This window comes from Actinia tenebrosa, unplaced genomic scaffold, assembly GCF_029948245.1.
Source record: "Actinia tenebrosa isolate PJP-AT-01 unplaced genomic scaffold, QUT_ActTen_1.0 PGA_scaffold15__27_contigs__length_11533743, whole genome shotgun sequence".
NCBI classification, from domain to species: Eukaryota; Metazoa; Cnidaria; class Anthozoa; order Actiniaria; family Actiniidae; genus Actinia; species Actinia tenebrosa.
Genome location: NW_028292575.1, coordinates 5,418,995 through 5,435,043, shown reverse-complemented (window position 1 = coordinate 5,435,043; position 16,049 = coordinate 5,418,995). Strand labels below are relative to the sequence as shown.

Genomic DNA, 16,049 nt, shown 5'->3' with positions numbered 1-16,049 from the left:
GCTTGGACTGCCTTTGGTTAGATGGCAGAACAATAAAATCCCTTTGCTCTCGGGAATTGAAGTTCTTTCTCATGTAAAACGATTGCATTGTTCCTGCCATCGAACATGGCTGCCGTCACATTGTATTGTATAAAACGGTCTGAACCTAGGTGAATGAATGTTAATCGAAGTATTATGATCATCCGGGTGGATGTAGTCCTGAGAAGGACTGTTTGATGTGACTGACGTTTCGACAACCTGAGCCGAAGTCATCTTCAGAGTCAAGTAAAGAATAAAGTCAGATTGGTCATATTTATACTGCCACGATAACAATAGCCTAATTACCTGGATTTGCGTAATTGGCGGCGTCGGTCTAATGAGTGCGAGTGGCTGAATGAGTGGCTGCCGTCACGTGATGGTGCAAAACCTCTATTCACTGCGGTGTGATCCTGGTTGGGCTAATGCGAAGGCCTTTGCAAAAGTCTACGCGACTATCTGTGGTTTGTAAACCACCCTTATCTTGGGTTGAACCGAGGAATGATCTTGTGATCATGATCAACTAGTAAAAGCAAAAGATTTACAAACCATGCATAAACTTGTCTAGTAAAATCAACCCCCAAAAAGATAACCCTAAGATGTACTATCATCTTACTTATAATTATATATTTTTTTAATCGATTTAGTCATTGTTTGGAGAAAATTTCAAAAGAAAAATTGTCAGATGAATTTTTATAGCAGCCGAAAAAGCATAAGTACTCGGGAGTTCCCATCATGTTTTGTGCCAGAGATTCGTGCTCGTGCACATTGGCTCAGATAAATGTATGAGTAGAGGAGTAGCACGAGAAGGTCAAGACATTATTTCCCCTCCCTCCCCTCCCTAAACAATGACTGATCCTGAGTCAATAAATTCTAGCTCTTACACTTGTTTCATGCAGATGTACGGCAACGCCGTGTATAGACAATGATTGACGTCCATCCTGCCTTCATCCCAGGCCCTCACTGACACACAGTCTTGGACGTCGTTTGCTATTTGGCCTGGGGCGAGGTTAATGTAGCTTGCAACTTGAGAGTCATCTATCATGTATCGTCCTTCAGTGTTGATGTCATTTAGACCGATCCAGGCGCTGTTGCCCATGTAAAAAGAATCTGAAATAATATGCATAAAATGAGAATCGATCATTTAGATACGCAATTAGATTGAAAATGCTGCAAGAATTTGAACGAATGTACAGAGAAGTCTTTAGTTAAACCACTTAAACTACAAGGCATTTTTCGGTGCTAGTAAGCTGGTCAACTTGTCTTCAAAAATAAGCAAATATTTTCGCATAACTTTGAACAATAATAACGAATTGTTTTCAGTTCTTAATTTGCACGTTAGACATGATCGCCGCGCCATATTGGTGGTATTTAATAAAAGATCTCAAGTTAGTCTCCAACATGGCTTTAGATTCCTCTCTTAGAAATATGATTGCAAACCATCCATAAGTACCTCTTATGATTTCCACTTCTTTGCTTGAGAGGACTCGATCAAACAAGTATAACTGGCTGAGGCTGCCTTCGATTGCGCTTTTGCCGTCCCTTTTCAGTCCCACATCGAATGTAGAAGAGAGATATCCTGGGGTAATTTTTGAGTAGTTCTCGTTGTATTCTTCTTTATATACTTTATTCCCATTCACGTAGAGAAAGGCTGTAGCGTTGGCCCGGTCCCATACTGCCGTGTAGTGGACCCATCTATCGAAGTAGGTAGGGACTCTAAAATGAGTATGAAATAGAAATGATAATGATGCTATACCCCTTGTATTAATTCCAAATCCGTGGGTCAAAAACAGAAGACTTAAATATTCCCATCCCCATCACCCTTGGATCCCCTATCCTCGAGGTGCTATCCTCACTCCCCATCTCCATCCCTTATTTTACATCTCCCATTCCCCATGATCCCCTTTCCGCTATTTCCCATATCCTACCCCATGCTCCATTCCCCATCCGCTGTCCCCCAATCCCTACCCATATTATGCTCAATACTCCATCCTCCATATCATGTCCCATCCACTGTCACCCAATCCCTACCCATATCATGCCCAATGCTCCATCCTCCATATCATGACCCATTCCCCACCCGCCATCTGTCATCCCTCTTCTCTATACCATTCCCGCCTTTAGTGAAATACGATCATTTTGTCAGAAACTTACTTCAATTTTACGTCCTTTCTGCCATGTTCAGTAATAACGTACATGATAAAACCATAATCATTCCCACTTGACCAAACCACAACTGCAAAGTGATGCGGCCCTCCCCAACGAGAGTAAACGAAGCCACCTTTTGTAAGTTTGGCCCAGAAAGACACAGTGAAGCTAGTACCACGAATATCGTACGATGGGGTTTCAGCGTGTGAGACGGTGGTTGAAGGGAGATGAAGGACATCCGTCATTCCGTCAATATCTTTTTCAAATCTTGCTTGTCCATAGAGCCTAACAGAGAAATGTACGTCATTTAGTTGTGCTGTCTTCTCCATCGCTGTACACGAATAATGATGGATTTGAAGATCAGCCGCTTACAAAAATCTTTGAACCTCATTTTATTGATCCAAATGATGGTTAAAAACCCTAACAACCTTATATCAGCGATAAATGTCTCTAGAGATAAATGGTGAGGAAAGAGCGACACAATCTTGCTAGTACTGTAATATACAATTGTTTTCACTTACTTTAGACCCTTATCAGTACCATCAAGTTTCCAATGTCCAACGGGACGGATACTCAAAGGCAACTTCTTCCCTGCTACGTAAGGAAATAGTGCAACAATAAACTATTAAAGTAGAGTATGCATATCACTACATGACGTTGCGAGTTTGAGAAATGCAGGGAAAGTGCGCAAGGGCGTTTTGCGGGGAATTTTTGACTGTCTAGGGAAGGGGCGGGGGTCCAGATGTCAATAGACCTCTTTAATAACTAGGGCGTAATGTTTTTCCATTTCAGACCACGTGTCATTCCCTAGAGAATGTTTTTTGTTTGTTTCATGAATTGTACCCATATTCATGTGTCTTTTCATGTGCAACCTTTAAACAAAGAAACGATACTCTTGGGACTAATGGTCTGTGGGAAAACATTACGCCCAGGCTAATGAAGTCTATTTTCGGTTAAAGTTTCGCTTATTTCTCGGTCACCAGCGAAATTTCAGGCTTTTTTGTCAGTTGTTAGTAATTAATTTTAAGGCATTTGTCAGTCAGCCAATCCCCATCCAGAACCTCGCCTAGACTTGAGAGAAAGAAATGGCATGAAATCAGTCAGAGAGCTCTCGTAGTTACCTGTTCTTTGCTTGTCTAGCAGAAGAGTTATAAACTGGTTTTCATCTTCGTTCTTTATTTGTGCAATGGCCGCTCCTTTGTCTGTGCAAGCAGCGACAGCCTTGTGCCAGTCAAGATGTTCGGGAAACAACTTGAAGGCAGTTGATCCTAGTTGATACCAACCATCTGGTAATACTATAAAAAGATTTAAAGCCGTGAAATCTTTATTATGATTAATAGGACTTCTTTTAGTTTAGTTTTGAAAGAGAAAATGAATATTTTTACAGACACTAAGCAAGACATCAGTTTTCTAATTACTATTACTTATCGTATGAAAACATGATAAAGAACGATCAATTAGCTATATAAAAATATCGATATAAGATTTCAGCAAGCTACCATCACGCACAAGTTTAGATAATGGTATGTATTGAATTCACAAGTAAACCTCTTAGATCCTTCCATTAGCATATACACCTATGGTTACGCCCTACACACTCTTTACCCCTTTGCTCAGTTATTTTAGCACTATTCTTTTGAAACTTATATGATAGAAATATTCTCGTAGCCTTTTCTATAAATTTATAATATATTCATATATTAACTTTAGTTTAAGCTATGTTTGATCCAAGATTTTCACTCGTCATTGATGTTACTTGTTATTAAGCCAATCATGATTCAACGATATTATCACATTGATTAGAGACTGACACCTGTCATAGAATTATTATAAATAGAGCTCACGTACATAATTAGTTCAACACAGAGAACAGAGAGTAGAATAAAGATCCCGGAGCTCACACCGAGAGCGGTCGTCACATAACATTAGGGACGCCAGTTATGCGAGTTGAGTGTAGTTGTGCATAGAACATTGAATGTAGTGGTAGTGTGTGTTAGTGAAAAGTGTCCCCAATTAGTGCGAAGGCGCTAGAAGGACTATGGACATTTAAACAAAGAGATTTATTATTATTTTAAATCAAGGTTGGCATAGAAGTGTTATGGGATGGACCGCTCTCGGTAGAGCTACTCGGGATCTTTATTCCACTTTCTCTTCACTCTATACTCTATCTCTACTCTTCTGACTTAAACTAATTACATGAGCTCTATTTATAATAACTTCATGACAGGTGTCATTCTACAATCAGTATAATATTATCGCTGTGCCTTGATTGGCTAATGGAAATAGTAAATTCCTGAGTGTGATATCTTATTAAGAATAATACGAGTGAAAATCATAGAACTAAACATAACTTAAACCAAGGATAATATGTGAATATATGGTAAATGTATAGAAAGGTCTACGAGGAATATATGTATCATAAGATTTAAAAGAATAGTGCTAAAATAACTGAGCAAAGGGGTAAAGAGTGTGTAGGGCGTAACCATAGGTGTACATGCTAATGGGAGGAGCTAAGTAGTTTACTTGTAAATTCAAAGCATACCATCATCTAAGCTCGTGCGTGATGGCAGCCTTACTGAAATCTTATATCGATATTTTCAATAACTAATTGATCGTTCTTTATCTTGTTTTCATACGATAAGAAATAGTAATTAAAAAACTTATGTCTAGCTTAGTCTGTAAAAACATTAATTTTCTCTCTCATAACAGAAGTAGTTCATTCGCTCTTACTGATGGCCACGCGGGTCTCGGGTTTGATTTCTCATATTGGGTCTAGCACTATCTCCCTCCATTCGATAATTTTTGTTTTTCGGTTCTACAATTTTCTTCCTTTCGCAAAACCAGTTAAGACGGTAATCAGTAAATTCCATCTCAAATTGAACTTTAGCATTGTGCAATCTGTGAGTTATTCGTGTCCTGACTGAGAATCAAAGACCCATTGCCACTTACCGTGATGCATTACAATTTGTTTATATTTTGAATCGTGTCACCACTGAAAAAACAATTCCAACCTTTTGAATTAACTCTTAAAGGAATGTAAAAGAATCATTTTTGTGCCTTAGTGCTATATCGGAAAAGGATTTAATATGAAGTTATTATTCAATATGTGAATCTTTGAATTTCATGGACCACGAAATTCATCTGTGACCGCGGTGCATCACGGTAAGTGGCAATGAGTCTTTAAGTCCAGAGGTTGTCTCAGGGATCGATAAAATTTGAAGGTTGAAGGACGCAGACATACTTATTAAGAAAAAGTACGATTTCTCGTCATCTTTCACTATATTTTGGTAACCTTTACCCCCATCATGATGCGAATAAAGATGCGTGTACGTGTTGAATCGGTTATCTCATGCTTCGAGTCGAGTTAACTTAATTAACTTTCTCAGCATCCCTCCTCCCATCTTCTTGTGGCATCTCAATTTAAATACAATTAATTTTTAAATAAGTCACGTATTCATTAAAAAACTTTTGAAAGAAAGTAAAAAACATTTGCCCGACTAATATAAATAAATAAAGACTGAAATAGGTAGGATTTAGCAGTGGCATTTCCACAAAGTGGCTCTTCATCCACTGTAATTCCAATTGGAATTTAGAAGTTGATTTTTGCGGAGGGAGGAAAACCGGAGAACCCGGGAGAAAAACCCTCGAAGCACAGGAGAGAACCAACAAACAACTCTACTCACATATACGACACCGAGCACGGCGGGACTCGAACCCCGGGTCGCATATTATAAATATTTTCAAACAGAAAGATTTGAATAGATTACTAAATGAATTATATTATACACCATACTGACCTTTCTTGTATCTTTTAGGGGTGCATTCTTTTTGGTCGGTAGAGCAGGTTTGTGTATACTAAAACATGAAACATAAGTAATTAATATGTTGTCAGTACATCTAAGCTATTTGTTAAAAATTCAGTTTTAGCTGAAGAAAATTAAGTGGAAATTTCAGCATGACTTGTAAATCTTCGATTTTTTGGTGCGGACTATATTTTACGATAAAGTCGCTACTTTCTGCTTTCTGAAAAAGTGCATCAACTGAATCCCGAAATTTTTTCACGTAAATAATATACTAGCCTTACAAAGCTGATTTCGCGATGAGAAAGTTTCACGAAAATCTAAAATATAAGTTTTGTGTCCGAAAAACGTTTTGGCAACAGCCGTGAACTGAAAGTTTTTATTCTAGCCTTCCGAAACCTTCGCAAAGAGAAAGTTCCCTGAAAAGGAAGTATACACTTGAAATTGTGTCTCGAGGGCAATGTTAGGTAGTGTGCTATAGTTTAGTTTATTTAAACATGTATTATTCCACATGCAAACTTTGTGAAACTTTCTTGGCGCTAAAAATTCACTAAAAAGTAGAACTCTTTTTTACGCGCACAACATAAGCCTGTTTTAGCTAGCCACTGATTTATTGCCGTGTAACGGCGCCTTTGGGCAAAACTTTCATAGCTTGGCGAAGCACAAGCTTCAATCAAATAAGTTTCAGCGTGTAACAATTAAAATCAAATCAAAAATATATGGACTATAGACAGTATTTCTCAGCAGTTTTTGCAGAGTTAATTTCATTACAAACTTTGTGTACGGTAATCATGTTGTTTGAGATTACGATGCAGAATTACTAAAGACGTTTCTCGCTCAGTGATGGACATGTTTCTTTTAATAACTTTTGACTGGAGACAAATAACAAGGCAGTTTTAAAAGCGCCCCCCAACCCGGCGGTTGACACTGACTAAGTCTTGTTTTTATCGTCGGCCTGCCTTTACGTGCGTAATAAATAATGCATTACCTACAATAACATGCAATCATTTTCGTTCAAATCGAATTTCATATAAGATTCACGATTATTGTTATCCACGATCACTGACTCAGGAACGTCAGGAAAAGTCATCTGCAGTCTTGATAGTTTTAGGGAATCAAGGGGTTGTGGCGTAGTGCGCTCGCCTCTCACTTCATGTGTTTTTTCGGATTTGATTCCCGACCAAAGTTTGTCAAAGTCTCTTCCTTGATTTGATTTTGTTTTCTCCGGGTTCTCCAGTTCTCCGCAAAGTCTAACGAGCTTTACATCGATTCGATCTGGGAATTAGCCTTGCCCTGATACGATCTCAGTTCAGCCAAGAGGTTTTTTCACAGTCCGATAAAAGTAATCACAAAATGAAAGCCCATTTACAGAAAGTAACTTGTTTTTTATAGCCGTAACATCTGGGGGGAGGAATTGCGTGGATGGAAGGGTTTTCAAAGATCAAAACTATAACTGAGTTGCACAACACAACAACATTTTACCTCAAATTCATAGTTTTCTCCTCTAGTATTGAACCGAATGCAGTCATTCTTATAGGTTGCGTCTCTTGAGCCCTTCACCAATTCACAAGTCGTTGAACCACCTGCATTTTTGAAGATGTTGACTGAAAAATATTTCGCAGTTTCTGCGCAAGTTTTTCTGCATGTTTGAGGATCGGTATTTAGAGTTTTCATGATCCCGCATCGGATCCTGCGGCCTATATGGCGCTGGTAAGCGGTACTGTACTTGTTGTAAGCATGCGTACCAGTAGCGAAGAAAAACAGGAAAGCCGAAAAAAGACGAAGATACGAAGCTGATACATTCATCTTTTTTTCGTGAGCCGTGACCTCTCCACTCCGGTGAAAGTTCTCCGTCACCGAGTTTAAGAACTAATAAACTAGTAAGCTTTCTTTGTTATATACTATTACTTGCTTAAGTTGTTTTGAAAACCGTCTTTTTAATAATTGAAGAGTGACACAAAAGAAGAAAAAGTCTCTATGATATTTACGTAGAAGATTCTAGAACTGCTTGATCAACACTTACTCCCATGCAGCAGCTAACTTCATCTTAATTCTTCGTGGATAACGAGAAAAACATAACTATATCACTTCCTTAGCTATGAGGCACATAGCACAACATACCACTTAAAGTGCTTTTGAAGCGAAAATGAGCCCTCTTTTTTAAATCATATAATTAATCTTTAACACTTCCTTAGTAAGTTTGTGCAGTTTGAAAGGAATTTGACCACGGGAATTTTTTTTTTTTTTTTTTTTTTTTTTTTGCGCTTTGAAATCCGGTAATATGGCTAAAATTGTGCGACAGAATTTCGCGCGGCCTAATAAGTATTATGCGTGACGTCAAGGGGTTTGATGTCACACTACTAGTACTAAGCATGTACTAAGTACTATTATTATATGACCGTGAATCTTAGAGCCTGGACACTAGCAAATCGAGCAATCTGATTGGATAGATCGCATCGCGGACTGGTCTAGATTCTCCGGTATTAACCGGTCCGATCGCATTTTAATCTTACGGCTAAAACATTTTGTCCTTTTCAATGAAAAGTGGTCATATAATAAAACTCTTATAAACCGAGCTTGGTCGGTCTGTACGGGATAATCTTGACCTCAGTCGGGTACCCGCTCGGTTAATAAGATCTAAGTACTAAGCAGATTCGAGCTAGCAATGCTTCATTTCACAATAAAAACTCAAGTAAATAATTTGTTGTTAACGAGTGTATGAAAATAATGAACCGATAATGACAAAAATCAATGCATCTTAGATTAATGAAAAGTTGCAGGCCATACAAAAACAATCGACTGTTGATGGTTTTATAATATGATCTTAATCCTTGAAAATGATCCTTAAAAATATAATCAAAAAATAATCAACCCAGAGGTTCAGGGGATCGATAAATGTTCGGAAAAATACTAGTAGCTGTTTATATAAAAAGCAAAAGGATTTTTATATTGACAAATCAGAAGTGACTTTGATTCATTTTTTGCATTATTTTTCATTTCATTTCTTTTCATTTACCGCTAAGCAGGGAATAATTGATCGAAATATAATCTAAGACAATCAAAAGCCTATCATTTAACTTGAAGTAGAGAGCTAGCTCAGTTATGAGTTATTTTGATTGGAAAAAAACGCCAACGAAGAATGCATGTAATTTTTTGTTCACTGACTGTGCACACTTGTCGACCATAGGACCTTTTTTGAAAAAACTCATTCATCATAAAATGTGCGTAAGTCACTGTGATTAAAAATGCAATAAATGCTAAATAAACAAATTAAAAAATGAATATAATGGATTTTTAAAATCATTTTATTAAATTTCACCAAAAAAGTTCCTCTTTTTGAACGTATGCAATTATATTATTACAAATTATGGAATATAAATAATTGTCCGATATTACATGTAGAGAATTCTAATGAGAATAATATGATCAAGAATATAAGTATAAATAAGTAATGAACAGACAATCGTGCCTAGTGCTTCTCTTGATTAGTGTCCAGATATATATCTGCAGCAAAGTTGCAGATCAATGTCCTCATTTGTCCTATAAGCAGTGGTTTTACGGAAGTCAGAGTGCACAAAATGAAACAAAGCCAAAAGATGTATTGTCTAATTGTAGCTATTTTGCTGATATTTTATAAATAATAGTTGATAACTAACGTCTTTAGTGTGTTACATGGTTAGAAATCGTTTTACGGATGTATGGTGGGCATTCTATTCCAAGACCTAGTATACTATAATTATGAATGATCAATTCTTATTGGATGAAAATCTGACGAAGACTGATAAAGGCATAAATAATGATACTAGTGTGAAGGTCCCTAAAATCACTATATTGAATCAGTTCATTAGGGTTAATCAGTTAGTGTAATTAATGTTCGAGTAGTAATTTACTAACAAACTTTTTCAGTAGAGTGAAGTCATTAAACCCGTGAAATAGATGCATATTAGACTAATATACACTTTAGTAGACCCTAATTCCATTGTTTTCTTTTGTGTCTTTTTGACTATTACACGTTGACTAGTATTTTTTATTTCACGGTTTAAATGCCTTCTCTCTACAGTAACTGTCATTAATATAAGTAGGAATCAACACACAGTAAAAACACACTAAAAAGATCCAAGCAAACAGAGAAACAGGTCGAGAATATTATTCTAGTAAAACACGACAAAAAAAGGTTGAGAAAAGCTATATTGAAATTGAGTTAGGTGTGTAAAAATTAAGAGACAGAAGGAAAAAAAAAAAAAAGAAAGAAAGAAAGAAAAAAGGAAAAGAAAAGAAATATGCTTATCAACCACTGTCGAGGGTCGAGGAAACAATAAAAAGTGCCTCACTTGAAATCTTGTCCAGTCCCGATAATGGAGGCTTTGAAATGACTTCTCATGCTCATTATTATTCGACTTGGAGTAGCTGGAACAAAATTAATTCAGTCCTAGGACTGAATTAATTTTGTTCCAGTTACTACAGACTGAATTCAGTCCTTTCACATGACTTTACCAGGATTCAAGTAACATCATGTGACCCAAAAATAGCCCGTTGATTGGTTGGTTTCCTCATGCATTATTAATGAGTATGAGAAATGTCTTTATACTTGTTTCATGCAGATATACGGCAACGCCGTGTATAGACAATGATTGACGTCCATCCTGCCTTCATCCCAGGCTCTCATTGACACACAGTCTTGGACGTCGTTTGCTATTTGGCCTGGGGCGAGGTTAATGTAGCTCGCAACTCGAGAGTCATCTATCATGTATCGTCCTTCAGTGTTGATGTCATTTAGACCGATCCAGGCGCTGTTGCCCATGTAAGCGGCATCTGAAATAGAAATGCTGGTCAAAACACGAAGAAAGACAGACAGACAACTGAATGAGGCAGACAAATAGATGGACTGCAGTGGCGGATCCAGGGGAGGGGTGCAGGGGGTGCGCACCCCTTCCTGGTTCGACTTTGTGCCCCTATACTTCGAAGATAACCACAGAATAATGTTTTTCCCTTTGATTCTAAGGGGTGCACCCCTCCCTGGGTTAACTTTGTGCGCAGCACCTCTCCCTGAATAAATTCCTGGATCCGCCACTGGACTGATAGCTAGATAATTCATAAGTATCACATAATACATGAAATAAAAGTTATTCTATTTTAGACGTCATTATTTGAGAAAATAACGATACTATCATGCATGCTTTGCAATTTAATATTTTTGGAATTACGTCATTAAGGTACTCGACCCAGTCTACCACAACATTATTGACGTAGACATAAAAGTAATAGAAAATTAATATTGCTCATGTGAAAACTACTCATCCGAAAAATAGTCATACAATTTTTTTTTTTTTTTTCAAATAAACCTAGAGATTTTCTTCACTATTTTCGCAATTTAAAACCTGCCTTCTTTACCTCTTATTTTTTCTACTTCTTCACTTTCGAGCGCACGATCAAACAGGTACATCTGGCTCAGGCTGCCATTCATACGGTAATTGACACCCCTGTAGTACCCGATATCGAATGCTGGTGCAAGGGGTGGAAGGTTAGCTTTGGCAGCGGATGCTGAGCTGTAATCTACTCCTGTTGTTAGTTTGACCTCATGTAATTTGTTGGCATTGACGTATAGGGTGGCAGTGCCTGTGTTCCTGTTCCATACTGCAGTGTAGTGAGTCCATCTTTTGTAGTAAGCAGGGATCCTGCAAGTATATATATACATATAAAAGTAAATGAATGAAAGAATGGAAGAAAACGTACTGAAACGACATCATGATCATTGGTAGCCGTAGCCGTAGCCGTAGCCGTAGCAGTAGCAGTAAAACAAATAATTACTTACTTTTTCTCAAAGTCCTTTTTCCCCAATTCATCTTTAAACTGCAAGATATATTTTGCATCACTGAATCCATAGGCGAAATGTTCAATACCGCCGCCCCAACGAGAATACAAGTATGTGGCTCCTTGGTTCATGTTCGTCCACACAGCCATAGTAAAACTAGAGCTTCGAATATCAAAAGATGGTGTCTCGCCATATGAGCTTGCAGTGGCAGGTAGATTGAGGACAGTGGTTTTACCATCGACATCTTTTTTGTACTTGGAATCACCAAAAAGTCTGTTTAAAATAATAAGTTTTTAAGACAAATTGCAAGTTCTTTAGAAATTCCTAAGCTAGACCTCACAGGAGATCTTTGTAAAATCGTGGCTAAGATTTCAGATTTCAGATTTCAGATTTCAGATTTCAGATTTCAGATTTCAGATTTCTACGGAAGCCCTGGAGGGACATTCATACTTCGCACTTCGCACTTCTTATTTCACATATTTAAGTGGAAACTTCACACTTCATTCTTCACGCTTCACATTTCACACTTCATAATTCACACTTAAAATTTCAGTTATCAAAATTTACTTCGGACTTAGTGTGCATTTCAGAAAATCAGACAAGAAGCTAGAAAACCAACAGATATGGTAAGTCTATTTTTGCTAGGTAGGTCCATTTACTAGATATATGTAAGACTAAATTTTTTTGTTTTATTTTCTTTCTTTCTGTTTTTTTTTTAGGTCGTGATCAGGTGGTTCTTTATCATTTTCGTTGTATACGTTGTTGGCACCGCAGAGACACAAGTGTTGCCACGGTACACTTTTTCTCATCTCCAAGGTTATCAAAGAGAAGAAATTGGAAGAGATGACTTGATTGTCAACTATTTTAATCAAGGATATTCCTATAATGAAATAATTTTCACTTTATTAAGTGTTCCTTACATATGTGAAATAAGAAGTGCGAAGTGCGAAGTATGAATGTCCCTCCAGGGCTTCCGTAGATTTCAGATTTCAGATTTCAGATTTCAGATTTCAGATTTCAGATTTCAGATTTCAGATTTCAGATTTCAGATTTCAGATTTCAGATTTCAGATTTCAGATTTCAGATTTCAGATTTCAGATTTCAGATTTCAGATTTCAGATCTCCAACCGACAACGTTAGTTGACTGAATAGTTGTACTTACTGCACGTTCGTATCAGTTCCATCCAATTTCCAATATGCTAAGGGTTTCATACTGTCGGGTAATTGCGTTCCTGGGAAACACACACACACACAAAAAAAAACACAATTAAGGGGAAAACAAAACCTGGGTGACACTAATTCCTATTCCTTTGAAAATTAATCCACTGACTGATATAACTTGAAAGGAAAGTTAAAGACGAAAAAAGAAGAAGGATGAAGATAAGAAAAGAAACCAAAAGAAAAAAGGAAAAGGAAATCAATTCACATAACATTGCATGTTAAATGTAACTTTAAAAAAGTAACAAAAAAAAAGTATGTAAAAATTGTTATGGTTTACCAGGTCTTCGAAGATCAGGCAACAAGGTTTCCGCGATAAAGCGATTTTCTCCTTCGTTCTTTATCTGTACCAGCTTTGCTCCTTTGGATTTGCAAGCTTCAGATGCCTTGTGCCAGGGAAGTGGTTTAAAAAACAGTTTGTAGGCAGTGGTTCCGAGTTGATACCAGTCATCAGGAAGTGCTAACAAAGTTATAAGAAATGTTATCATCTCTAGCTAAACATTTACAACCAAAATCCAAGAGCGAGACTGTTTTTTTTAAAAGTAAATTTGGTATATATTCAGTTGTGTATTTAGTAGGGAAGGGGTTCAGAATTGACCTAATGATAGGATACTCTCAGCCAATTACCAAGTGTGGCAAAGGATTTTGGATTCGGCTCTTAAAATTATACGTATGATTTGCCGATTCGCGGTCGCAAAGCAGTGCACGCTGGCGCTTCGAATTCTTGTGAGAGCGTGCGAAAAATTTTCTACGTAGTATTCAGTGGTAGGAGAAAAAATATATGATATCGTAGCGAGGTTATTAATAGTTATTGTGCTTCACAAAAAAGTTTGGATTCATTTTACGCATAAAGCCGGGGAAACACTGCACGATTTCGCATATTTTAAGCGCTTTTTCTTAAGGCCAACGGGAAGTGACAATATTGCATAACGAATCAGAATCGGTTTACTTCACGATGATACCTTTCCGAATTCCTTTTCGACGCGCACGCTCGTTTTGTGGCAATATATTTCGATTTTGAAACTTTGGCTTTTTTTAAAATACATCGAAAAAGAAGCACAGTGATATAAGGAAGTTTATCTGAAAAGTTGATCGTGTTGATTAAAAAAGCTGCACGAATGAAAGCCAAATGATGACAAGTGACGAAATCTTGAGGACAAGGAATTTTGTGTAAAAACTGCATTTTAAATTATTTATGGCAGCCTTGACTTTATATTATAATATTAATTTCAATCGTATCTTTAAAAATCAACTACTAAAATTCCACTAATACCGAAGAAGAGCCATTCCGTAGAAATCCACTGTTAATCCCATTATTATTTATTACTATTTTTATGGCTGTAAATTCGTTTTTTCTTCTTCTTTTTTTATTTTTATTTTTTGCGTGGATAACTGAATATCATGGTAACCGCATGTTTTCAGTTTACTTGATGTAATCGCCTGGTGAGTCGGAGTCTATTCAATTCCTCGAGTTCTGATAGCTAAGTTTTAAAATGCAGTGTATGTGAGCTTACCTTTCCTCTGCTGGTCGAAATGACAGCTGTTCGTTTGGGATGGACAATTGTTTCTCGAGGTCTACGGAGATAATATCAATACACTACTTGTATTTAATGTAATGTGTGTTATTATTATGTTCTGCTATGAGTTACTTCTCATCAGTGTGTGGATCAACAGGCACTCGGACGGATCCGTCACACACTGAGTTACATTGTGAAAGAGTTTAAAAAAAATTAATTAAATGTTGTCTTTTTTTGTTGTTGACATTTTCATTTCATAGATGATATCACTCCAACTTACATGCTAATTGAAAATATGAAATTTTGGTTTCCTATTCAACAAGACTCTTTGTTTAATTTAGAATTGCATGAAAAGTTAAGAGAAGAAACAGCGAACAACAGCAACTGAAAAAAACCCAGAATGTATAGAACCGTTCCATGGGCTTCTACGTATACACCTGACTTTGCAAACGTTTCAAAGGCCTCACGAAACCCCGCGTTTGTTATACTCCTTTAGGTAAAATTGCCAACGGTAATTTAAAGGAAAGTTATTTAGGAAAGGTGGACAACTTTAATTTTCTAGCTTTGGGGCAGAAATTGAAATACGCTAAATTGTTAATGCATAGCTTTCATTTTCAACAGGACAGGCACACAATTCAGCGAACTGCAGATTTTGCAATATAATAGCCGAGACTAAACCTTCAAGGTTTATCGTTATCTAGTAACTTAACCATAACTAAACAACCCGTGGGCTGACCAAGATTAAAGTCAGGTTGTGGATTTAGGAAAACCGGAGAACCCGGAGAAAAATCAAGCCAGGGAGAGACCTAACAAACTCTCATATGATGCTGTGTCCAGGAATCGAAGTCGCTCGAGACCCCATAGATAAAAGGCGAGTGCACTATATATAGTTCGTGGTAGTGTGTTTAAAGTAAATCTTGGCCGGTGAGGCTTTTCTCCCTCAAAACGATGACAATGAATCGAAACCCTCCTCAAACTACTCACCACAAGTTCGTTGTGTTCAGTTCCATATTTCTTGACAAAGCAAGCACTTTCTCTTCTAGAATCTTTCGACTTCCTTATTAGCTCACAAATGTTAGTTCCGTTCTCTAGTCGGTATACGTTCACTGAGAAGCAACGTAAAGTATCGACACAAGTTTTTTGGCATTTGATTTGGTCTGCGACCAGAGTTCTGAAAATCCCACATTCTAAACGGTAGTCAATGTGCCGAGTGAAGTCAAATCCTGAGCACATTTTTTGGGCCGAAGCAATGGTACTAGAATGTAGTAACGCAAGGATTGAAATAAGGATCATCTTGATCATGAATGCACGACCGAGCAAGGCGGGATGATCACGATAAATGATGAAATCTGACTTTCAATTCCTCAGCTCTTAGTGATTTTTGAATTGAATTTATTATTTGTTAACTGTTAAACTCGAATGAATGATTAATGATAACGAAAACAACATAAAATACATGTAGCCGGCCAGCTGGGAAAGTCTTAAAGAAATCGAAAACAATCAATTTGCTTCACATTAGCGGCGAACAGCTGTAAAACT

General features: G+C 37.2%; 2 protein-coding genes across 3 annotated transcripts; both read right to left on the bottom strand.

Annotated features, from left to right (window-relative positions):
- Positions 1 to 853: 853 nt before the first annotated feature.
- LOC116297124 (uncharacterized) lies at positions 854 to 7,810 on the bottom strand. 2 transcript variants are annotated; one of them, XM_031705286.2, is made up of 7 exons: positions 7,446 to 7,810; positions 5,961 to 6,018; positions 3,285 to 3,458; positions 2,685 to 2,757; positions 2,170 to 2,448; positions 1,469 to 1,731; positions 854 to 1,125 (listed from the first exon to the last, which is right to left on the bottom strand). In XM_031705286.2, exons 1-7 carry the CDS (start codon positions 7,767 to 7,769, stop codon positions 896 to 898), a joined length of 1,401 nt encoding a protein of 466 aa, XP_031561146.2. In that variant the 5' UTR covers positions 7,770 to 7,810; the 3' UTR covers positions 854 to 895. The 2 variants fall into 2 exon arrangements, with proteins under 2 accessions (XP_031561146.2, XP_031561147.2); XM_031705287.2 differs by having other exon boundaries at positions 2,685 to 2,754.
- Positions 7,811 to 9,289: 1,479 nt separating this feature from the next.
- On the bottom strand, positions 9,290 to 15,836 carry LOC116297123 (uncharacterized). Its single transcript, XM_031705285.2, has 7 exons — positions 15,495 to 15,836; positions 14,508 to 14,568; positions 13,274 to 13,453; positions 12,938 to 13,007; positions 11,776 to 12,048; positions 11,355 to 11,638; positions 9,290 to 10,775 (listed from the first exon to the last, which is right to left on the bottom strand). The coding sequence occupies exons 1-7, from the start codon at positions 15,810 to 15,812 to the stop codon at positions 10,546 to 10,548; spliced, it is 1,416 nt and encodes a 471-aa protein (XP_031561145.1). The 5' UTR covers positions 15,813 to 15,836; the 3' UTR covers positions 9,290 to 10,545.
- Between the last annotated feature and the right edge of the window lie 213 nt (positions 15,837 to 16,049).